The following is a 25,565-nucleotide window of genomic DNA, read 5'->3' on the forward strand; positions in this document are numbered from 1 at the left end:
TTTTCTTCTTCCCACTTTCTGAGCAATAACTGTATATAGAACAGTTATTATCATTGCACAGAAATACAAGGTTTCAGAAAACAGTTTGGGAATGCTGATTTAGTCTAATCCTTGCATTTATTTTGAGCTTGCCACTTCTCTGGTCTTTGCCCACGTGTATAATACAAGTAAGAGTGGGTTGAGTGAATTAGTTAGTGATGTGATGCTATTCCTGGCTGTGACACTTCCTGGTTCAGGTAGATTCATTAACAAAATCAACATTTAAAAAATTATATCTGCTTCTGTATTAAGAAGGTTGTCGGGGCACCTGAGTGGCTCAGTTGGTTAAGCGTCCAGCTCTTGATTTCGGCTTAGGTTATGATCTCACGGTTTGTGAGATTGAGCCCTGAGTCAGGCTCCGTGCTGACAGTGGAGACTGCTTGAGATTCTCTCTCTCCCTCTCCCTCTGCCCCTCTCCACTTTCTCTCTTTCTTAAAATAAATAAACATTTAAAAAAAAGTTGTCTTCCTTGTTCTTCACTATAGCTTTTGTATCTAATACAGTGCCTGATACATAGGAGCATCTCAGTAAGTATTATTGAACAGACATATATCTTTCAGTTTCAGAGCACTGTGTCAGCTATGCCTTGAGGCTTAGAGAAGAGAAGATCTTGTTTTTGCCCTCAAGGAACTTGTAGTCAAGTTGATGACTTTTCTAAGAGTGTGGGATCTGCCAAGGAGAGAACCCAAGTTAGATTTTGATTGTGATCATCTGTAGGTTGTGGATATATTGGACACGATTTCTGAACCTGAGTCAGATGTGTGGACTAGAACATAAGTGGGTGTGTTATCATAACTTTCATAAGAAAAAGTGTCATTTAGAGTTGTGGTCATGGTAGCAACCACATAGTTCTTCTATCCCTGACAAGGATTTCATGATACTACCAGCACTAGGAGATAAGAGCTAGTATTGTTCCCGTTTTATTTTTGAATTCTTGCAAATTTGTATTCTCTTTTTCACATTTTTTTCTTTTAATGTATTTCTAATATGGTGCTTATACTTCTAGTCTCAATCAGGTCAACAGACATTATTCATTCATCTATTTATTCCTTTGTTCCTTTATTTAGGTATAATTGGCAAATAACATTGCATTCATTTTAGGTGTACAGCATAATGATTTGAGATAGGTAGATAGTGAAGTGATCACCCACACTAAGTTTAGTTTTAATATCTATCACCACACATAATTATAAACTTTTTTCTTAAAATGAGAACTTTTAAGATTTATTTTCTTAACTTTTAAATATATAATACAGTATTGTTAACTATAGTCACAACACTGTATATTACATCTCCAGGAGTTACTTACCTTATAACTGGAAGTTTGTACCTTTTGGCCACCTTCAGTCCTTTTGCCTACCCCTCCTGCTTCTGACAGCCACCAAAAGCATCAATCTGTTGTTCTCTGAGTCTATGAGTTCAGTTTCTGTTTTCGTTATTGTTTTTAGATTCCACATATAAGTGAGATCACATAGTATTTGTCTTTCTCTGTCTGACATATTTCACTTAACATGATTTGCTCAGGGAACATTCACGTTGTCACAAGTGACAGAATTCCCTTCTTTCGTATGACTGAATAATGTCTCACTGTATGTATGTGTATAAATATGTATATATCACATTTTTTTATCCATTAATTGATGGACACTTAGTTGGTTTCCATATCTTGGCTGTGGTAAATAATGTTGCAGTGAACATGTGGGGTTCATGTATCTTTTTGAGTTAATGTTTTTGTTTCCATCTGATAAGAATCCAGAAGTAGACAGGGCACCTGGGTGGCTCAGCTGGTTAAGTGGCTGACTCTTGATTTCGGCTCAGGTCATGATCTCACAGTCTGTGAGATTGAGCCCTGTGTTGGGCTCTGTGCTGACGATGTGGAGTCTGCTTGGGATTCTCTCTCTCCCCGCCTCTGTCTCTATCCCTCTCCCACTTGCTCTCTCTGTCTCAAAATAAATAAATAAACATTTAAAAATTTTTAATAAAAGAACCCAGAAGCAGAATTGCTGGATTGTATGGTAGTTTTATTTTTAATTTTTCAAGGAACCTTCATACTGTCTTCCATAGTGGCTGCACCACTTTACATTCCCATCAACAGTGTACAAGGATTCCTTTTTCTTCACATCCTCATCAACACAGATTTCTCATCTCTTTGATAATTGCCATCCTAACAGGTGTGAAGTGATATCCCATTGTGGTTTTGATTTGCATTTCTCTGATTAGTGATATTTAGTACCTTTTCATACCGTTTGACCATCTGTATGTCTTGTTTGGGAAAATGTCTATTCAGATCCTCCACCCACTTTGTAATTGGATTGTTTTGGGTTTTGGGTTTTTTGTTGTTTTGTTTTGTTTTGCTTTGCTTTGCTTTTCGCTATTGAGTTGTATGAGTTCTTTGTATATTTTGGATATTAATCTCTTATTAGATACACAATTTGCAAATATTTTCTTCTATTCAGTAAATTGCCTTTCCATTTTGTTGGTTTCCATTGCTGTCCAAGCCATTTAGTTTGATGTAGTCCCACTTGTTTATTTTTGCTTTTGTTGCCTTTGCTTTTGGTGTAAGATTTTAAAAAATCATCTCCAAGACTGATGTCACAGAGCTTACTGCCTTTGTTTCTTTCTAGGAGTTTTATGGTTTCAGGTCTTCTGTTCAAGTCTTTAACCCACTTTGAGTTGTTTTTTTGTGTGTGGTGTAAGTGTGGTCCAGTTTCATTCTTTTTACACGTGGCTGTCTGGTTTTCCCAGCACCATTTATTGGGCCTATTTTATAAATAAAGGAATTGGGGCTCAGAGATTTAGGAACATCTCTAAATTGACATATCCTGAGTGAAGAGCCAGAATTAGGACCAGGTGTGTGATTTTAAATTTTGTATACTTAACCACTTCCTATCTTCCCATTCAGTCTTGGTCTCTTTCATTATCCCATTCATATTAGAAGCTCTGAACCTTAATTAGGTTCAGAAGATGTGCACGTTTCCAGAAAGGGTTAAGAAAAAGGTGCAAAATTCATATGCTCGCCTTTTGGGAAGAAGCTTCTACACAGCACTTTGTTCATACCCCATTGGCCAGAACTTACACGGTTTCATCCTGCGGTAAAGAGAGGTCATCAGGTTTAGTCTTCGTTGTGAGTACCCATGTGCACAGCTGAGAATTATTGAAGAAAGGGAGAAAGGATAGGGGCATACAAGTAGCAGTTTCTGCCACACCCTCTTCACTGGGGGATCTGTTGCCCATCTCCTCCTATCTTTGACCGTTGGTCAGTAGATCATCCTTTTCCCCTCTCACACCTTAACCTTCATCCTTTTAATCCTTTTCTCCTCATTATCATTTCAGTGTTCTGAAGCCTCTCTTAACATGCTATGACACAAAACAGCAACCAGTCTGTGAATAAAGGCACTTTGTCCCCCACCCCCAGTGTTCATGTTTTATTCCTAGATCCTCGTACAGGGCATAGTGCATAGGAGTTTTTCCAGTAGTTGAGAAACTAAATGAATGAGTGAGGAGCTGAAACTTTGTTCTTAGCTTTTACCAGCCAGTGAACAGGGAAATGCTGGTCAGTTTTTCTGTGGCAAAAATAGTAGGACTGATTTTACCGATGAAAGTGCCAAGACGGTAAAACATATTGGCTATTCTGATTTTGCCATTTACTGGCTACACTGACATTTGGCAAATCATGTAGTCTCTATGAGCCTCAGTTTCCTCACTCACCTGAAGAAATGAAGGCTCCCTGACCTCCCTCACAAGGTTGTTGCTATGATTAAATGAGAAAACTGCAGTAGAGAATGTATCTTAATACTATTTTCACTTTCTGTGTTTATTTTTAAGATCAAGGAACATCTTTACTTCTTTTTTTTTTTTATTTCTCTAGAGTGATCTGTAATTTTTAAATGCCTTCACATAGTGGAATATTATTCAGCCATAAAAACGAATGAAGTATTAGTACATGATACAACATGGATGAACCTTGAAAACATGTTAGGTGTGAGGCACCTGGGTGGCTCAGTAGGTTAAGCGCCCGACTTCGGCTCAGGTCATGATCTCGCAGCTCGTGGGTTTGAGCCCTGTGTTGGGCTCTGTGCTGACAGCTCAGAGCCTGGAGCCTACTTCTGATTCTGTCTCTTTTTCTCTCTGCTCCTCCCCCTCCCCTACTGGTGCTCGCGCGCGCTCTCTCTCTCTCTCTCTCTCAAATAAATAAACATTAAAAATTAAAAAAGAAAAGAAAATATGTTAGGTGAAGTAAGACAGTATTGAATCACGTATTGTGTGATTTCATTTATATGAAATGTTCAGAATAGACAGATTAATGATTGCCAGAGGACGTGATAGGGAGAGTGGAGAGTAGCCACTAATGGGAATGGGGTTGTTTTGGGGGGTGATGAAAATGGTCTAGAATTAGGTATTAGGGATGGTTGTAAAACTTCATGAATATACTAAAAACCTTTGAATTGTACACTTTAAAACAATAAATAAAAATATTTAAATGCTTTCACAGGGCAATATAAGTAAGAGAATATTTTAAAACTTTGTAGTTTCGTTTCACAGTTTATCACTAATTCTTCTATAACAGAAATCAACATTTGGTTCATACCTACTATGAACTTGTGTTTTTTCACTTGCTGGCCTAATTGAATTGATTTGATATACTACATTTGATTATATTATTTCCATCTTAAGCAACTTCCAGCACACTGAGAAATCTCAGAGTATGTTTTTCCTTATGAGAAAGAACAATTAGCTGTGGGCTCCTTCATGGGTACCGTGGTGGGGGAAGATATAAGAATACAAAGCTTAATTGTTTTTCACAATTCAGTTAGGCATATAACTTCACATTTAATGTTATAAACATATTTTATTTTATTTTATTTTATTTTATTTTATTTTATTTTATTTTATTTTATTTTATTTTATTTTATTTTATTTTATTTTATTTTATAAACATTTTTTAAATGCAAAGTGGTAGAGATGGCTAGCTGGCTTAGTTGGAATAGCCTGTGACTCTTGATCTTGGGGTCATGGGTTTTGAGCATCATGTTGGGTGTAAAGGTTACTTAAATAAATAAAACAAAATTTAAATGCAAACTGGTATACTGTGTTCACATAGACTGGGTGAGTACTTCTGGAGGGAAGTGGGGATGGTCAGGGAAGGCATCCTGAAAAAGGAAGTGTTTAAGCATTCCTTCCACAAGCAATTATTGACTGCTGTACCCTAAGCATTGTTGTTTGGTGCTACATATAGCTTGATAGCAGCTACAGTCCCTGCTCTCAGGGAGCTCAAGGACAGTGGAGAAGACACAGTTCTGTAGATAATTTCAAAGCAGGATCATAAAGCCTGCTGTAAAAGTAAGCAAAGGATGCTGTGATGCCTAGACTTGGCAGATGGATCATGTCAGGGAAGCTGCCTGCATAACTCAGCACATTTGGAGTCCAGGTACAAACGGTGTTAAGCCACGAAAGGTTAGATCACAAGTAGCCTTGAAGTCCATCTTTCCTAAGAGAGTAGGAAGAAGAAAGCATAAGATTTTTAGATTTGTAGTTTAGAAATCTGACTGGCTGCATTGTGGAGACAGGAATAGAGGGAATGAGAAGGAAGATGAGAACTTTTCAGGAGACTGTTGCCCTAATTTGAGAAAGAAATCAGAATGATGGGGAGAAGTGGAGGAAGACAAAGCAGTTACAGTGATTGGGGCTTACCAGTTGGACATGTGAGCCGTCTGTGACTCCCAGTGTCCTCTGTACACCACACTGTTGTCCCATCCATCTCGGTCTAAACCCCGCCTACCTCCACCGTCTTGTCTCCTGCCTCTCTGCATGAGTATGTGCAAGTCTCCTGCTGCCTGTCCCCGAAGCAGGCCTGCTGATATTCTGCCTGCTGCCTGTGATCACACTTTTATCTTCACCTTGAATGGAGCTCCCTTCTCTTTACCTGTCCAGATCTCTGGCTTAGAAAGCCTGTGAAATCATTCTGTGTTAGGATGGTCTCTTCCTCCTCTGAAGTCATAATACTTAGTATCTCTATCACTCATAGCAAATAATTGCATTTTGCCTTGTCACATCTCTTAATTGCTTTTAGTCATTAGTAACTCCTGAAGTGTTTTAAAATTACAGCAGGCAAAAAGAAACAAATAAATAAGATTACAGCAGGCAGAATGACATATTGACACGAAGACTTAAATAGTGGAATAGGAATCAGCTCTCCTGAATCCCAGTCTGAACCTCAACTCCCTGTGTAACCTGGGGGAATTACTCCCCCCCCCCCCACCCCCAATTAGAGTAGTAACACATAGTTATCAGAGAACACTTGGAAAAACTGAAAAGGCTTGCAGGACGAACTAATCCCTAATCCACAAGCACCTAAAATAATCACTGTTAACACAGGTAATTTTTCTTACTGTGTCCTTCCCATTCTGCATTTTTTTTCTTTTTCTAGGATTATATGCATGTGTCTGTGCAACATAGCTAGGGCATCCTCTATGTGCTACTTTGTAACCTGCTTTTTTTAATTACTGTATTGCAGGGTTGCTGACTCCAAACACAAGGATTTTTAAATACAAGTTGACACGTGGGGCCAAATTGTCCTCAAGGAAGGTTGCACCAAAAGCAGAATAGTGGTTATCTCTGAGGAGTAGGGAGAAGAACTCTTGCTTTTCAGTTTATCGGTCTGTATACTGAATGTGTATTTTTATTAACATGAGTCTAAATAACTTTTATAGTTTGAACATGACAGTAATTTATACCTCTACTTAATTCAGGCTTGAATCTACATTTAAAAACTACATAACCTTTACTGATCAGATGGATTAAAAAATGGCATCCTGTTATTTTATTTTGAGTATTGGTGAAATGTGACCTTTTCACCATGATCATTTGTCATTTTTTCTTTAGACCTTTCATGAGTCACTTAGTATCTTTAGGCCTTAGTTTGCTTATGAGTAAAAATAAGAGGAACGATATTTAAAATTATTATGAGGATTAATGGAAACCATGTATTGAAGATGCTTTGTAAGCTATAAAAAGTATATAATTGTATTTATCGTTTGTGTGTGTATTGATTTTGTATTGACTTTGATTACTTAATGATTATGAACAGTTAGGCCAGCTTTGCTTTTTTGCATTCATTTGGAGAAAGTGTAATATTTATTTTCATGCAATGTACAATTCATGACATGTGGCATCTGAGGACTTGGTCTGTGCTATAGCTCTGCTATTTATTAGCTATGTGTACAGATGTCATAGTGCATGGACACACACAGTTCTTTTGGCCAAGATCAGCAATGTTCAGGGAACACCTAGCTGGACACACATCAGAGAGTTCTGTGAGCTGATAAAACATTCATGCAAGCTCTTGAAGATTATCTGTTTAAATGGATGATAGTACAAGGGACCTTGTTTGTGCAAATTCCACTAACTGGATTATCTCCTGCCCTATTCCACCCTGCATGGTTTTGTGAAATGAAAATTGGTCAAAATCATAATCCTAAGGCCTGGGAAGTATCAAAGGCAGATAAATTTCCATACGACATGATTTTTGTGAATTCTATATATAGCTCTCTGGAAACATGGGTACCTTATGTCTTTCATTTATCCAAAACACTGAATTCTGGATAATAAGGAAACAGGGCTGTGTAAACAACTCCACTGAGTAATAGATGACCTCCCCACCTCCTATTTCTGACTGTTTCCTTTTATCCAAGGACAAGATGTTACAAAAATAATTCAGAGTGACTCCCGAGGGTAGCCCTGCGAACTCCTCCCTCTGTACTCGCAGAGGAGGGTGAATCACCACAGCAGAATGTTGATTCCCCCAGTGCTGATAGTAAATGTCCCAGCCAGGCTCTTAAACTGTGAGGACACAAGCAATGGGAAAGTTTTTTCTGACTCATTCACAGTGTAATTCGCAGAAGAAACCCTCTAGCTTCTCATTTTATTTTTTAAAGTGTGTGTGTGTGTGTGTGTGTGTGTGTGTGTGTGTGTGTGTGCGCGCGCGCGCGCGTTTAGTAAGGTGAGGTTAAAGTATGGATCTCCCAAATGAATATTCAAACTAGCTCTTACCAGTAGCAATATTTGGGGGCTATTTTGTCAGTTTTTGTTGTCCTGGATGTTCACACTGGGGGAAGAGGGATGGAGAACCTCAGTGTCCAGTGCCTATCTATCCATGAAAGACTAGTTGATTCATTCAAAGTATTTTTAGGGGCTCCTGGGTGGCTCAGTCAGGTAAGCGTCCGACTCTTGATTTCAACTCGGGTCATGATCTTATGGTTTGTGGGTTCGAGCCCCATGTTGGGCTCTGTGTTGACAGCATGGAGCCTGCTTGGGATATTCTCTCTCTCTCTCTTTCTCTCTCTGCCCCTCTCCCCTGCTTGTGTGCACTTTCTATCTAAAAAATAAATAATAATAATAAAAGTATTTTATTTTATTTATTTATTTAAAAAAAAATTTTTTTTTTCAACGTTTATTTATTTTTGGGACAGAGAGAGACAGAACATGAACGGGGGAGGGGCAGAGAGAGAGGGAGACACAGAATCGGAAACAGGCTCCAGGCTCTGAGCCATCAGCCCAGAGCCCGATGCGGGGCTCGAACTCACGGACCGCGAGATCGTGACCTGGCTGAAGTCGGACGCTTAACCGACTGCGCCACCCAGGCACCCCTAAAAGTATTTTAAAACAATATTATTTTCCACAGTGAACTTCAGGTGTCCCCATGCCTTTTTTCATCACTCCTTCTGTCTGAGACCCCACTCCCGACAGAACACACATTCATGTACCAGGGGACTTTCTTGCTTCAGAGGAATTCATCTGAGTCTGGGGATTCATGGGCAGTGTCTCCTCAGAGGAAAGTCCAGACTTTAGTTGGCATTTGTGGTCCACTGTAAATTGACCTCAGCTTTCTCTCTTTCCTCATTTCTTTTTGATTTACACAGACCTTCTCTTTACCCTCCAAACAGGGACTCCCCTTTTCCTCTGCTGCTGTTTCTTCTTGTTTCTGTTATTTGGAGTGTTCCCTTTAGTCAGCTTCCATTCTCTTCCTGTTTGCAGCTTCCCCATCCCTAAAGGCCCAGTTCAAATCCCACCTCTGCCATAATGGTCATACTATTACATGACTACTGTGGGCCAGCTGTTCTACTAGGCCTATATATATTATTTTTCACAGAGTTTATTTATTTATTTTTTTAATATTTTATTTATTTATTTATTTATTTTGAAATTTATTGACAAATTGGTTTCCATACAACACCCAGTGCTCATCCCAATATTTTTCACAGAGTTTAAAACAATCCTGAGAAATAATTACTATTATCCTTATTTACAAATGAGGAAACAATCACAGAAAGTTAAAAAGTGACCTGAACCAAGCTACTAAGTGGCAGGGCCAATTTTCTGACTCAGGTCTTCTTCTTCTTCCTCCTTCCTTCTTTCTTCTTCTTCCTTCTTCCTCCCCCCTCCTTCCTCCTTCTTCCTCCCCCCTCCTCCTCCCCCCTCCTCCTCCAGATTGGACTAACTACACCAGCTCCCACCTCACACCTTCTCTGAACATGCTCTTTTGCCTTGGTTGGGTGTGTCTTGTGTTTGGCAATCAATCATGTGTTATTTCCTTGTCACAGTCTTGGGTTGCTAGCTCTTCTTTGATGATGCATCTTTTCTTGCATTCTTTGCGTCCCACAGAGCTGTGGTTCATAGGCTTTTCATGATGAATTTTGCTAGTTTATAATAACTTAATGAATGATGTCTAGGAGTGAGTTACTCCTCCTAGTTGTTAACGTTTACATTTTTCTAGTTTAATTAGTCGTCAGCATCCTACCATAATATTTACAGTAGTCTTAGTGTATTATCTTACCCTCCTGTCTTTCTACATGTTTATTCTCTTGAAAGGAGGGACAAAAGAAGCTCCATAGCTGGAGTATGTACTACTCCTCCACCTTTCCTGCAGGAAAATTAAATGTAATGAATGAAGACCAGGCATTCCACTGAATTTGCAGTGAGATGGATAACAGTTTGGTTAAATTCAATTGTTGTCTGTTAGGCAAGGGCTTTTTGATAAAAGAATTATGGGTCTAGAATCATGCTGTGGATGTATTTGGGACAAGAGTGCAAAAAAGTGCTTCACCGAGGTTCTGCCTTCTTAGGTGCCAAGTATGAAGTGAGCATTTATCTTGAGGAAAGAGAGCTGTATCTGTTTACCTTTTTCGGTTCGTTGGTAGAAAACTATAATTAAAGTTGATACAAAGGAGTCCTAACCTAATCCATGGAATATACCATCTATCATCTAAACCTGCAAAACCTGCCTAGCTCCCCCTCCCCAGAAATTCCCATTGGTGGCCATACACTGAATTCTTCTGTCCATCCACAATGTTATCAACATGAAATACATTGAAAAATTTTGCACAGATAAGAAGTAAACAATGGATTTTGAATTCCTTAGGCTCCTGCAAGTCATCACTTTACTGTGATTGTGAAGTTAGAAACTGGGGACTGTGGGAATAAGTTATGAGTTTATGAATAAATCATGGGTTTTAAGAAGAGTGGTTATTGGCAGAATTGAAAGCATGGATCTTCTGTGCTCTGTGGGTTTAGTTTCTGTGTTTTCTCAATCTCCGGCATCATTGTGGAGATTTAGAAGGTAACCCGACTGAAGAGCTTCCTGGGAGAAGAAACTATTGTGAAAGGAAGACTCTGAGTGGATTGCACAGTGGATCTCAGTGTAGCTGTCTGGGTTGAAACTTCATGGGCTTCACACTGTGGGAAAAGAGGAGTGATCTTCTGGTAGTCAGAGGAATTTCAGAGAAATACATTTCAGTGTTTTAATGTCAGCTAGGGAAGGAAGGTATACACATTGAATATAAGCAGTGAATATAAAATACATTTTATGGAGCACATGGGTGGCTCAGTTGGTGAAGCGTCTGACTTCAGCTCAGGTCATGATCTCACAGCTTATTATTATTATTATTATTATTTATTATTATTAATTTTATTGTTTAATTTTCTTATTGGTAATCTTGTTGAGTCCTTTAAACAAGTGTTTTTCAGGGTGCCTGGGTGGCGCAGTCGGTTAAGCGTCCGACTTCAGCCAGGTCACGATCTCGTCCGACTTCAGCCAGGTCACGATCTCGCCCGATTTCAGCCAGGTCACGATCTCGCGGTCCGTGAGTTCGAGCCCCGCATCAGGCTCTGGGCTGATGGCTCAGAGCCTGGAGCCTGTTTCCGATTCTGTGTCTCCTCTCTCTCTGCCCCTCCCCCGTTCATGCTCTCTCTCTGTCCCAAAAAATAAATAAACGTTGAAAAAAAAAATTAAAAAAAAAATAAAAATAAACAAGTGTTTTTCAGACTGGTTTGTTATTCATTAGTGGACTGTGAAATTTATTTTGAGGGTCTTGTTTAGCATTTAAAAAATGTATTAAATGAAGAAAATAGCATAGAATAGAAAATAGAATGAATTGCATACAGTAAGGTATCCTGTGAAACTAATTTTTTGTCACACACGCACATACACACACATATACTGTAAAATATATTTTTTACTATGCATCATGGTCAAAAAGGTTTGGAAAGATGTTGGAAAGCATGGCTGTTGGCACAGGTTCCTAGGATATCAGATAGTGAGGTATAACCCTTCCAGATACTCAACTGAACTGGGGCAGACCAGGGAGTTGAATGAGAGGTGGCTTAGTGCTCTGCAGTGTTGACCTAGTGATCAAGTCTGCTGCCTTGATGAGGACAAAGTACACTACTCATTGTACAAATATGGTCCACTGAGGAGCTCTGCCTGCCATTTCAGACTTGGTTGGCAGACTATTTCAAAACTAAACATAAAAATTGGTTCTAGTTTCTTGGTTGGGGAGAGGTATATGGGACCATTTTTCTTGAGATTTCTTTTTATTTTTCTCCCCTGACTTCCCCTAGCTGAGTTCACTGGGAGTATAGACTGGAGTGGACACTTGCTGTTTGGGGGATTGTATAGCATCTGAACTCTCTTTGTTTCTAGAGTGATCATCTGTTGTTGCTGTCGAAGTTGAAGGAAATGCAGACACATGACTGGATGAACTTGGTTCACCCCTTGGATCCCTGTGTCCCAGGATATTGAATCTGGAGGGGACAGTACGGACACATAGGGGCGGCTTGAGTTCACCTCTTGGATCCCTGTGTTCCAGGACGTTGAATCTGGAGGGGATGGGACAGACACGGAGGGGCAGCTTAAGACCATTCAAGAGAGCAGCAGAGCTAGGAGTCCAGTTGTGCTAATGTCTGATGAACAGTGGTAGCTGTCCTAGAATGGTGTCCTTATCAGACTTCTCTGTGCTCTTAATTCATTTTTATCTTTCTCTTAATTCATTTTTATCCTAAGGTAAGCAGAACTGGTTTCTGTTGTTTGCATCCAAGAATGCTGAGTGGTTAAAGAATTACAGGAGAAAATGTTAGATGCTTTTTTGCCCTGAAAGAGCTTAGTACATAACAGAGAGAGGGAATAGGTTAACACGCAGTGACACACAAATAAATTAGTAAAAATTAGTGAGGAGTGGGGGGATTCTCTCTTGTTTCCTGTGTACTCCATTAAATTATGGTTTCCTGCAAGCTTTGTCAGATGCCATCATCAACAAAAGGTTGTTGAAGCATGTCATCTTGGAAATACAAATCAATGAAAAATTAGCTGTGTTAGGGTGTGGCGTAATATGCTTTCAAACATTCTGTTCTTTAAGGAACCGTAGAGGTCATCTAGTATTTTTTTTATTACACACTATTTGAGCTCAGAAAGCTTTAGAGGCTTAAGACCAGGCAGGTTCTGGCAGAACTAGGCTGGAAGTAGGGCCGCCTTTTCTGGGGGGTTTCTCTTGTTGCCCGAGGGAGGAAGCTGGCACACAGACTGTCCTCAAACGGACCCTCCTCCACCTTTCCACGCTGTCTACCTCCTTCCTATCTGCCCCTCCCGGTCTGCATATTCCTTCTTACACACCCGCCCTCATGATTTACCTTGCTCCTGGTCCTTTTCCAGAAGAACTGCATACTTCCTTTCTATCTTTGAAAATCTTCTGTCTTCCTCAAGGCTGGGAACAGATTCCACTCTCCCTGATTACCTCACAGCCCTCTCTTCTTGACTCCTGTTGTTCCTACTGTCTGTGTCTCAGCATCCCCTCCACGTCTGCTTTCTTGAGGTCCCCGGGTGTCTTTTTCTCTTGACAGCTATTAACAGACCAAGGTTTTGGTGAGCTTAGATTTTAATCCTAGTACTTCTTTAGATTCCACCAAAGCCCCATGCCTTGACCAAGGAAATGTGGCACAGTGAGAAAGGGCAGTGAAGCTGGAGGCCGAGAAATGAGTGTGAGCCCCGTCTGGCCATGCACTGGCTTCTCGAATGTGGGAACGTCTGAAGCTGAATCTTCTTATTTGCGAAAGGGGCTGTGAGCCTCAAATGTGGTTATAGATGTGAAAGCCATTTTAAAATATAAAGTACCATATAAATGCAAGGTTTTATTGCGATGGTACAAGTGCTTAATATGTATTTTAGGAATGAGTGATTGAACAGCACATAAGGTGAAGACAAGCCATTCTTCCCACCATGTTTGGAGTGTCCACTTCTGCCACCATAGCCCTGACCCCGAGATTCTGTGTTCTCTAATAACATTATAGACGTATTAGTGGAAAAAGAAGAAAGAGTAGCAAAGCATCTTGATACTGTGTGGCTTTTAGGAAAATACTTATTGACGTTAATTAGGCCAAGTACTGTATTTACTTTGATCAGAAATTGTCTCTCAGGGAAAGCAGGCTCGTTGGGAGCAGTGCAGAGAGCCCTGACCCATTGAGTTGGCATTGATTGTTTGATCATCCCTGGAAGTTTATTGTAAATGAAGCAGCACTTACGGTTCTGGGGTATTCCTGGAAATGCTATAGTTAGAAGTGAGTTATTCTGTGTGGCAGGAATGGCATATAGAAAAGCCATCATTCTGACTTGCTGACAGGAAAAAATAGCAGGTTTTGTATTTATATTGTGTCGTCCTTTTGGCTGGAATCCATCAGCTCTGCACAGTATCTTGTGATGCTTTCATCAGACAGTTGTTCTGGGTCTCGGCAAGGCAGGGGGTACCGGGTGCACCCGATACAAGTCCCTTCCAAAGTTCTTGTGTGTGTGTGTGCAGAGTTCCTAGTGGGGAACTCTGGAAGGGAAGCAGAGATGCTCTCCCTGCCTCTGTGTGTGTCTTAGGCCTCAAGGAGGTTCTGTGCATGTGTGAGCTGGGCCATAGTCAGCAGCCACCAGAACTTTCCTCTCCACACCTGAGGTAGTGGTGCTGGAGCAGTGTTTAGCTGTGGGCTTCGGTGCAGCAAGGCCTGAGCACTTAGCTGGTTTTTTCAGTGACCATGTCTTCAGTCTCTGGAGGGAAAGCCCTAGAATGAGTTCAGTCTCCCAGGTGGATGTTAAGCTGTGAGAAATACTGAAAAGCCAGAGAAGACCATGGTGTTGGTGATAGGGGGCATTTTAAAGCAGGCTCCGTCATTCCCCCTGCCGCCCTGTGGAAAGAGCAGGGTCCTTGGAATCAGGAGTCCTGTGTTTGACTTCCAGCACTCCCACTGACTGGCCTCAAACCTCTCCTGCTTTTTATGAGAATTAAGTGCAAGTGCCATTGATGCAGGAGTTGTTGCAGAGGCTCAGTGTATATTGGAGTTCCCTCTCCTCGACTGGAACTGTGTTCCATCAATGTGTAATCAGTTTAGCAGGAATTATGGCCAAAATATGAATGCTTGCTGCCTGCTAAACTCTGCCTGAGGCAGAGTTTATATGCATTAACTTACATAACCCTTAACAGCTCTATGAGACACATGCCATTCCCTGCCTCCCGCCATAACTGAGAACATTGAGGTTTAAGGATGTTAAGTAGCTTGCCTAAGGTTACAATAGCTAGTAGGTGGGGAAGGCAGGATTTGGACTCAGGTAGGGATGATCCAGCTCACTCTCCTAACTGCTCTGCTAGATTTGTGAAATGGAACTTGATTAATGATAAGGCTTTTGTTCAGAATGCCTATTTATTCTGTTGTCCTTCTCGCAAGCTCACAACTCACAACTCACTTGAGTCCTTTGCCATAAAGCCTACATTGCATTGTTTTACCACTTAACACCTTTCTGAGCACTTTCACATCAACAACTGCACTTGAAAAAGGTGTTATAGGAGCTTGATGAAGACTTTTTCTTTTTTTTTTTAATTTTTTTTTAACGTTTATTTATTTTTGAGACAAAGAGAAACAAGACAGAGCGTGAACGGGGGAGGGTCAGAGAGAGAGGGAGACACAGAATCAGAAGCAGGCTCCAGGCTCCGAGCCATCAGCCCAGAGCCCGACGCGGGGCTTGAACTCATGGACCGCGAGATCGTGACCTGAGCTGAAGTCGGACGCTCAACCAACTGAGCCACCCAGGCGCCCCTGATGAAGACTTTTTCAAAAATTTTTCTGATTCGTTAGGCGGGATGTTTCCTCTAAGGTTAGCGGATGAGGAAACTAGGCTCAGAGTTAGTTAAAATGGTTTGTTCAGGATCACACTTGCTAGTTGTGTATGGATTCAGTAATGTTGTTACTTTGTTACCTTCATTTCATGTAACAACCGCAGTTGACCCTTGAACGACAGGAGCTTGAATTGCATGGATCCACTTATACACTTCCTTTTTTTAATAAAAAGTCCAGTGCTGTAAATGTATTTGCTCTCCCTTACGATTTTCTTGATAACATTTTCTTTTCTTTAGTTTACTTTATTATAGAAATACAGTATGTAATATGTATAATGTGGAAAATATGTGTTAACTATTTGTGTTATTGGTAATTTGGATGGAGTCAAAAGTTATACACTAATTTTTGATGGCACGGGAGTTTAGACCCCTGACCCTTGTGCTGTTCAAGATTCAACTGTATTTAACTAATAGCACCTAATATGTGCTGGTGATCAGCACTTATGGGACAATGATCCTTGCCCTCCTGGAGCTTGTATTGTGATGTTAGGTTTCATTGCCGAACTTAAGGCAGGTGCCTGCTGAAATAGTTTAAGGTCTAGAAACTTTAGTCTTAACGTTTCTTAAGCAGCTGATTTCAGGAAATACTTCTAAATTACGTATTTTTCTTCTCAGTTTTTCTACGTTCATACTTTAACTTATCAACATTTTTTATTTTCTACTTCAGAAATCAAAAGCTTTGATTCCTTTAAGATGGACATAAAGTAACCCTATGTGTGTGTGTGTGTGTGTGTGTGTGTGTGTGTGTGTGTGTGTGTGAGAGTGATGGTTTCTTTAGTAAAAATAACCAGCTACCTACCCAAAGTGTTGTATTCTGACTCTTGTCATTGATTTTAACTATAATGCAGTCTATTTTTATCATGTAAATCTGGCAGTGGCCTTTGGCCAGAAGCAGTCATATTCTGATCATACTTGTGAATTTTAACATGGTCTATTTTTATGTCTCTTCACTATTCAAAGTTTAATTGTATATTCTTCCCTTATACAGATACTTGTACTTTAAAGGGTGTCCTTGACAATTTAAGAGGATTTCAGCATCTTCAGACATAGATTTCTAGGAGTTTGCATCTTGGAAAATAGTTATGATATGCCTCTATTGCAGCTAGGCCGTGTTCAGACTCGCAAGTTGTCTCTTGTTTTGTTACATTTTCCTCGTTCAGGAAGCATCAGCTATACTTGGATCAGACTTTTATAAACTAAAGAACTGTGAGACTCTACAAAATGTCCCCCCTCCCTTTTTTTAATGCAAAGTAGCATCTAACAAGATCGAGCCACAGAAGCAATCCTCTAACCATAGAAAGAGAGGCAGTTGTTTTTTTTTTATTCAAAAACTTGAAATTTTGTAAGTAAATTAGTATGGAAGAATTCAGTGCTGTCCTCAAAGAGCTTTTGATTATTCACTTTTATTCTTCCCATTTTCTGAGCTTCTTTGTGTTCATTTGCATTGGGAATGGAACCCAGTGAATCATATTCTTTTGAAAGGGTGTTGCGCGATTCTTACCGGTCAGGTTTCGAGCATTTAAGATTTTCTTTTTGTATTTGTAACGAAAAACTTGAATTGATTGCCTGGAATTCTCTGTAGTATTTATAAACTTGATCTTGCTCTTTTCCTATCTGTTCTTAAAATAAATAGAGAACAAACTGAGGGATGCTGAAAGGGGGGGTAAGGGTGGGGAGTGGTGTTGGCTAGATGGATGATGGGCATTAAGGAAGGCACTTTTCGGGATGAGCATATGTAAGAGATGAATCACTGGGCTCTATTTCTGAAGCCAAGACTACACTGTAAACTAAATTGAATTAAATAAATAAATAGCATTTTGTTTGGTTTATATGGAAAGAAATGCTACCTGAATGAAGCCTTTACACAGACTCTGTACCAACAAAAGACTCTTCTCATCCTGAATGAGAACAGATGTCATTTCATACAAAGTGGATCAGCAATCCTAGATTTAAGTGCTTAGGACAGTGCCTATCCTGTCTTTTAAGTGCTTTATGGGTGTTTTTACATTTTTATCATTAGGATGTCAGTTTTTTGAGATTCTGTTGTTATTGAATCAGCATATAAAAATATCATAGTAAATACATATGGTCTAGCAGTTCTGTTGCTGATTCTGTCTTCCCTGTGAGTTTGATCTCTATGCTAAGCATCACAATACCATTTTATTGTCCTATCCAATAATATGGGAGGTCAGTTTGAAAATTAGGTGTATTATGACTTCAGTATAGTGTGGCTTGCAATAGGGAAGGAACACTGGAAAAACCAAACTCTGTTTTATTATAGGTTTTCATAGAATCCAATCCTAGAAAAATGTTAGTAATTTTAGGCTGACCCTCGAATCTTACATGAGGCTCCGAGCAACCCTGTGACTCCTGAATGCAAGTAGTAGGTGATCTGATGGTACACTTAAAAATCCTTTGTGAATTTTGAAAGGTTTTATGCTGTAGTCTTTGTTAAATTGGGTCTGTTGGAACCTACAGGTCTCTTCTGAAAGGCTCAAAGTATGTTCCTTTTGGGGCAGGCTTCTTAATTCTCCAGAGCATAGGGCTCATCTGGGCCCATCGGTTTTCATTCATCCTTGGCAGCAGCATATAATGGCATGCTTCCAGGAAACCTCAGGTAGGCCCCAGACATGCTATTAGCAAATACTGCTGATGAACCAACTAGGGCTGTTCTTTGCCCAGGTATAAAGGAATATTGGAGGGATTTCCCCATTTATGAAGCCGGAGAGATGAGACTAGCTCCTTCCCTCTACCAGGCCTTTGCATATGCCGGTCCTTTACCCAGTTCTCTCCACCTCCCTAGATATCCATTACATCTCAGCTCAATATTAATTCCCTCTTGAGTCCCATGCTAGATGATATTCCTTTTATTTTACCTTTCTCTTTTTCCTCCATGGCATTTTAAGCTCTTTATAATTACCTCTTTATGTGCATCTTTGTTTGATTCCACTACAGACTGTAAGCTCCATGTGAACAGGGGCCATATTGCTCCAGTTCTTTATTGTGGCCTCCTGATGTACGTCAGTTTCAGGCATGAAGAACTGCTCAAAAATAATGAATCTCCTAAATGTGACATTTGAAACTCTGCTCCTGAGCCAAAGCAAGGCATTATAGCATGTAGCTAATTTCAGATTTCTGTTTTGATGTGGGGTGGGGTATCTATTCTCATAATTAAAACAATGGATTACGTTAGATTTTTAAAAGCTGAAAGTATAATGGTTTGTTCTTTGAATCTTGATAAAGTTGTCCACGTCAGAATAGCCAAGTCAAGGGGCGCCTGGGTGGCTCAGTTGGTTAAGTGTCCGACTTCGGCTCAGGTCACGATCTCGCTGTCCGTGAGTTTGAGACCCCCTTTGGGCTCTGGGCTTATGGCTCAGAGCCTGGAGCCTGCTTCTGATTCTGTGTCTCCCTCTCTCTCTGCCCCTCCCCCGTTCATGCTCTGTCTCTCTCTGTCTCAAAAATAAATAAACATTAAAAAAAAATTAAAAAAAAAAAAGAATAGCCAAGTCAAAGTTGTCATATCAAAATTCATACTTCTATGGGGCGCCTGGGTGGCGCAGTCGGTTAAGCGTCCGACTTCAGCCAGGTCACGATCTCCGGTCCGTGAGTTCGAGCCCCGCGTCGGGCTCTGGGCTGATGGCTCAGAGCCTGGAGCCTGTTTCCGATTCTGTGTCTCCCTCTCTCTCTGCCCCTCCCCCATTCATGCTCTGTCTCTCTCTGTCCCAAAAATAAATAAACGTTGAAAAAAAAAATTCATACTTATATCCTCTGCCTGGCTTCCGAAGGTGACATTGTGACACACTCTTCTGGTTTAAGAATTTTTTTTAATGTTTGTTTATCTTTGAGAGAGAGAGAGACAGAGACGGGCAGAGAGAGAAGGAGACACAGAATCTGAAGGAGGCTCCAGGCTCTGAGCTGTCAGCACAGAGCCTGATGTGGGGCTTGACCTCACAGACTGCGAGATCATGACCTGAGCCGAAGTCAGACGCTCAACCGACTTAGCCACCCAGGCGCCCCACACTCTTTTGGTTTTAGACTGCGTGTATGTTTTCATTTGTGCCATCCCCCCCTTCGATTGTAAGATCCTGTGGGAATGCTAGCCTGTAGCCTCATTTCCATCACCCCACTCCCTTTCTACTTCTGCCGTGTAATGCTTGGGAAAGTAGAATTCTGATAAAGTGTGTTAAATGACCAACAGAAAACAGACAGTGATCCATATTAACTTGGAAACCACTTTCACACCACTAAGGGTGGTTGCTCCTGATTTGCAAAAATAATTAGATTCTACTATTAAAAAGAATTTGTGAGAGGCACCCGGAAAGTTGTTAAAACAATGCAGAACACTGTGTGTGTTGGGCGGTTGGTGGTGGTTGGTGATGAAGATGATAGGATCAGTGCTTTAATTCTAGAGAATCAAACTGGCTTTCTTGTGTAGTATAAGTTTGAAGTGAGGTCAGGGAGTTGGAAGGAGGCTTTTTTGCTACCTAAGTTTTCAAATATGAATGGCTCAAAAAACATTTGGTGAACTAAAAGCATTTTTCACTGGATTTATTTCTTGGCGCTCCCCCTTTCACCATATCATATGATGTATCACCATTAAATGAGGCCAAGGGCAGACCGGGTTGGGAGGAGGGTAATTCTAAAGGAAATGGAAATGGGAAATAAAAGTGCATAAGTTTGGGGGTCCTGAACTATTGTTCATGGCCTCAGGGGAGAGGTTGTTGACGGAAAAGGCGCATGGTCTTCATTTGCATTGGACCGGGCACTCTATGCCAGGAAGCAAAAGTCCCTGGCTTCCTCTGTTGAAGTGGTAAAAATAATATCTTCTTTGATATTCATACCCTACGATGCCTCTCTGTCCTCTCAGTGTCCTCATCAATTTTTTTCCCTTCTTCCTCCCAAATGCTTTTTCCTGTCCACTTATGGTTTGGGCTGCTTCCTTAATAAGAATGTCCTCTTATTCTCTGATGCAATTACATCTGCAGCTGATTTATTTATTTATCCTTGTCTCTATCCCAGCTCTGAACGGACTTTGGAAAGTAGAGAAGAAAATCCAGTCTGCTTTTGGAGGGCATTGGACAGCCGAATAAATGCAGGTATGTACCTTTGCATATCTTTAAAAAAAGGACCAAAAGGAAAATAGCTTTTAAAAAGAATAATGAAACTGATCTTGAACTTGTAAGGATAACCTGTACTTCTATCCTTTCATTTTTCAGTATTGGTATTTTAATTTTTTTTTTCATTTCCAAATGTTGAATGTGCTGGTTTAAAAATAAATCTCAAGAGTATAAAAGTATAGGAAGTCCAGAGTAAAAGATAAAGCTCCCTTATAGTCCTTCCTGGATATTCACCACTTTAGCAGTTTATCACATGTTTTTCCAGATTGTGCATATAGGCATGATCAAAAGGGTCATGATATACACATTATGCCTTTTTTCACATTGTAATATGTCATATATATTTTTCAGTGTTGATTCACATAGCTTTATGTCATCTTTTTAACAGCTGCATAGTATTCTTTTGTGTTGATTTCTTATTTTGTTAGCCTTCTATTGTCACTTGTATTTTTTTCCTATTATAAATGGTGCCACACTGTATACGTATATAATCACGTATACTTGCCTGATTATTTCCTTAGAGTGAAAGCGTGTAACACCATCTCTCAATTCTTCCCATGCCATGCCTGTATAGGGCCTCAAGGACAAAGGTGTATCTTACATTATAAAGCAGACTGCAGCTTGTTTGTTTTCCGTTTCTGTTTCTCGTTGTAGGGTGGAGTTGGATGCTCAGTGTTGGGTTTTAAACCTTTCTTGCTCAGGGAGCCTGGGTGGTTCAGTCAGTTAAGCATTCAGCTCTTAATTTCAGCTCAGATTATGATCTCGTGGTTTGTGAGTTTGAGCCCCACATCAGGCTCTGCACTGATAGCACAAAGAGATTTTCTCTCCTTCTCCCCCTCCCCTGCTCACTCTCTCTCTCAAAATATAGAAACAAACTTAAAAAAACTTTCTTGCTTGACAGTTGATCTGAACCCTTAAGGTAAGTTATGAACTTAGTCTTTCAGCCTGATTTCTGAAAGCTTCTGGTTTTCAGATTTATTTTGGAGATGAAACAAGTAAAATTGAGTGCCTCTTAGTTTGTAGCATTGAGGCGTATCTGGTTCATGTCTCTCCTGTAAGTATCTCACCTTTACCAGGGCGGCTAATAAACGAGCTCATGAGTCTGGTGAAGAGAACTATGTGACTTGTTTTGAGGAGCTTCCTTGGGCCATTCTGCAAGCACCCTTTAAATGTAAGGCTCTGTGCTAGGTACTGGGGAAAAAGTTGAATGACACAGTCCTTACCCTTAAGGAACTCCCAGCATAAACCATTGAGAGAGAGAAAGACAGACACATGAATAAGATGGTCATAATCCAGTGTGGTTAGTGCAGCAAGGTGAGTTTGGGAGAGGGCATCTAACTTAGGGGATGGGATGGAAGTTCATAGGCATTTCCTGGAGGAGGTGATGTCCAAGCCGAGTTCTAAAGAAAATTACAGTTTTTCATGGAAAAGATGAGGTGGGAAGGTATTCCTGATAGAGAAATGAGTATGACCAAAGGCAGGAAGGTGAGAAAAGCAGAATGGCGTGGGGTGGGGGTGGGGGGGCAGTAGGTGTAACCAGAACAATGGCAACTTTGTAGGTTTCAGGCATGAAGTAAGAGGCTAGGAGTGATGGAAGATGAGGCTGAGAGGCTAGCTGGCAGCTGATGGAGGACCTCTGTGAGGAGTTTGAGACTGCTCTTATAGACTAATGGGGGCTTTTGGAGGACCTGATAGGTGTTACAGAGATACTACTTTGAGGGCTAAGCGAAGGTTGGCTTGGCAGGCAGTAGGAAATTAGGAACCTGGGGTCAGGGAAATTAGTTTGTAGGCCACTGGTGTTGGAGTGAGGGGAAGAAAGATGTTCCTTTTCCTTCCTGGCCTTGTCTAAGCTAAGTTGCTGGGGCTGGCTCTTTGATCCTAGTTGCCCTGCCTTTAGAGGCTCAGGTGAAGGACTTTTGCAAGTTTCTCACCAGCAGGTTCTGGCCTCTTCAGAGCAAGGCTTCCAGCCCTCATTCTTCTGCCACACAGTGCTGCCCATCTGCCTGCCTGCCAGTGGAGTGATGAGGACTTGGCCCCGTTCAGTAATTTTCGAGACCCTTCCATATGGCTCATGAACATGAATTGGTGGTCACTTGGTGTGTACTATCTGAGAGCCAGCCCTGGGCTAGGCTCTGGAGGCAGGAAGATAGATAAGATGCGGTTCATGCCCTCCCTGAGCTTGCAGTTTAGTGGGAGATAGACAAAGTTAAAAGACAATGTGATTCGTGCCCTAGGTGGGCTCAGAAGTGAGATGATTCCAGTAGAGGTGGCAGCATGAGTAACATTAACGTGAGCGCTTCCAGAACGAGCCACGTTTTTCAACTACAACTTGTGTGCAGATAGAGAAAATAAATCTAGGCCATGTCCAAAATTATTCTGATTTTTGAGAATATGGTCTGGTCATAATGAATTAGAGTGTATAATTGATTATCCTCATAACTATAATGGATAGTTTGACCTCTCGTAAGTTCGGATGCATTTGATTTTCAGAGAGGGAAGGGGCAGTAGGAAATTACCTGCTTGAGAGGTATTTATGCTTACTTACCTTCCCAGCATTCTCTTTTACCACTTGACCTTCTAGCACATAGAATGACCACGTGGTCTCGCTTTCCTTCCACTACAGTATCTAAATATAAAAGAGGACTGCAATGCCATGGCTTTCTGTGCTAAAATGAGGAGCTCCAAGAAGACGGAGGTGAATCTGGAGGCCCCCGAACCAGGGGTGGAAGTGCTCTTCTATCTGTCCGATAGGGAGCCGCTCCGGCTGGGCAGCGGGGAGTACACGGCAGAGGAGCTGTGCATCAGGGCGGCGCAGGAATGCTGTGAGTACGGGCTGCTGCCCGCTGGCCCGGTCGTGTGTGGTGTCCCTGAGCCTCGCAGCTCTGCTCCGTGTGGGCACGCGTGGGCTCTGGCCTGCCTCTGCCGCTCACGTGCGTTTCACCTTGGGCCAGTGGTTTGAATTCTGAGGGTGTCACTTTTCACTGTCTTCATGGTAAAGTGACTTATTCCTGCTCTGTCACTAATGAGCCTGGGGTCCCAAGGAATGAGGCTTGCCTTCTGTGGAGGCGCAGTTTTTATTTCCCCTACAATCTGGAAAATTGGAATACTATCAGCACTAAATGAGTAAAAACATCTGGCACAAAGTTGCAAGCTATTCAATAAGGGGCATCTCTCAAGATCTGAAAGGCTGTTCAAAACTTCTTCGGAAGGGTGGAATCCATCCTTTGGCCGCTGTAACCTGCTTCCCCTTTGTGATGCTGACTTGAAGTGAGAACTCGAGTGTCACTTTGTGGCTTGGTCAGACTGCCAGGTTGTAAAAAGGGCAGTGAGGCTGTGAACAACATGGTCTTTTTCTTTTTCTTTTTTTTTTTTCAAGTGAGCCTGTCTTTCTTGAGTTAGCCTGTTGCCAAATAGAAGGTGAGAAACCAAACTGAGTAACAAAATGAAGCTCCTTTAAGCCTTGGGGTCAGTGACAGTTTTTGTCTACCTACTTGTAAATGACAAGTAAAGTTAAATTATAGAAACTTAAAGATCTAATCCACTGGGGTTGTGGCAGCAATTGTATCAATGTAAATATACTAAAATTCATTAATTGTACACTTAAAATGGGTAGACTTTATGATATGTAAATTACATCTCAATAAAGCTGTGTTGTTGTTTTTTTTTTTTAAATCAACTTACGATGATTAACTATGATGGCAGACCATGTGATCCATGCTTGATTTATATCATCTTTAGCCCTCAGGACAACTCTGTTGGGATAGTATGGACATTTCAAGAGTTACCTACCTAGTTTGTGATAACAGCTTGTCTAGAAACCCCTTTTTCTTTCTGATATATATCTTTCCGTTTCCAATGCTTTAAACACCAGAGTTCCAATAAAAGGGGAGAGGTTGGTGCTACCGGGAATAAAATTGGCTGAGCTGTATAGATTATGAGGTTCATGCCCTTATATTAATATTTTAAAGTTATTTTGACTAGATAGCAAAGTATAAAAGGAAGCATCTTCAGACATTAGCTTTAAAAGTATTTGTAATTAGCAAAACAGCTAGATGTAATTTGATGCTTCTAAAGTATTTTTTTAAGGTGTTGTGTTTTTTCTCCTTTCCCTTAAGGTTTGGTTTTTATAGCGTTTCTTCTGTTGACCCAGTTTCTTACCATCATATTTGTACAGAATTGTTGGGCTGCAGTTAATGAGAGATCAAGGGGCTGCTGCTAAAGGAGACGAGGAGAGAGCCTGAGCCCGCAGGCAGACGCAGCCACTGAGTCTGCTGTAGCTCTGGGCTCAGGGCCAGGCAGTGTGGGGCAGCAGTTTCTAAGCCCAGTCTGTAGAGAATGAGGGAGCTCTTTTATAACTGACTCAGGGGAATGTTGCAAACATTTATTAATTTTAAAAGTACATGAATACAGAATGCCACATATTATTAGAACTCTCATTATTATTACAGTAAGTGATATTGGGAGGCAGTATGGTTTTCTTCCCTGTTGTCCAAAAGTGTATGGTCCATTTTTGTTCTTTCAGCTCTCATTCTTTCACCTCCTCAGTAGCTCTATCTTGGTTTGAATCTCAACTCTGCCTTTTACTGAGTAGCCCTGAATCAGACTAAATCTCGGGAGGCCACAGTTTCTTCACCTGTAAAATGGCAAAAATATTAATTACGTCATTAAGTGTTAGGATGAAAAGATAATAAATGTAGAGCTTGTCAGCCTGATGCCTGACATTTAACCCTCAGTAAATGTTAGTGTTGTTGTTACCATTATTCTGTACTTTTGTATAAAAAGCTTTGATCTTTTATCTTTGATCTTCCTGTTTTAAGTACTAAAATTTTAGAATTAGACCTGTGATAGAATACACACAGATTCATGATCACAAATAAGTTATGCTTCACAATGTATGTGTCAGTGCCCATTCAAGTATGAGCATGTATAA

The 25,565-nt window shown here is 40.7% G+C and overlaps 1 protein-coding gene across 3 annotated transcripts in view; it reads left to right on the forward strand.

Annotated features, from left to right (window-relative positions):
- Positions 1-25,565, forward strand: part of JAK1 (Janus kinase 1) — a 254,071-nt gene that overhangs the window by 166,250 nt on the left and 62,256 nt on the right. For all 3 annotated transcript variants that reach the window (XR_007154956.1, XM_047872103.1, XM_047872102.1), the window contains 2 exons: positions 20,538-20,614; positions 23,259-23,457. Coding sequence is in view for 2 of the 3 variants with exons in the window: in XM_047872103.1 (XP_047728059.1) it covers positions 20,609-20,614; positions 23,259-23,457 (205 nt within the window). In the remaining variant the exon portion in view is untranslated. The remainder of the gene's footprint in view (positions 1-20,537; positions 20,615-23,258; positions 23,458-25,565) is intronic.

Source organism: Prionailurus viverrinus, chromosome C1, assembly GCF_022837055.1.
Source record: "Prionailurus viverrinus isolate Anna chromosome C1, UM_Priviv_1.0, whole genome shotgun sequence".
Lineage (NCBI taxonomy): Eukaryota > Metazoa > Chordata > Mammalia > Carnivora > Felidae > Prionailurus > Prionailurus viverrinus.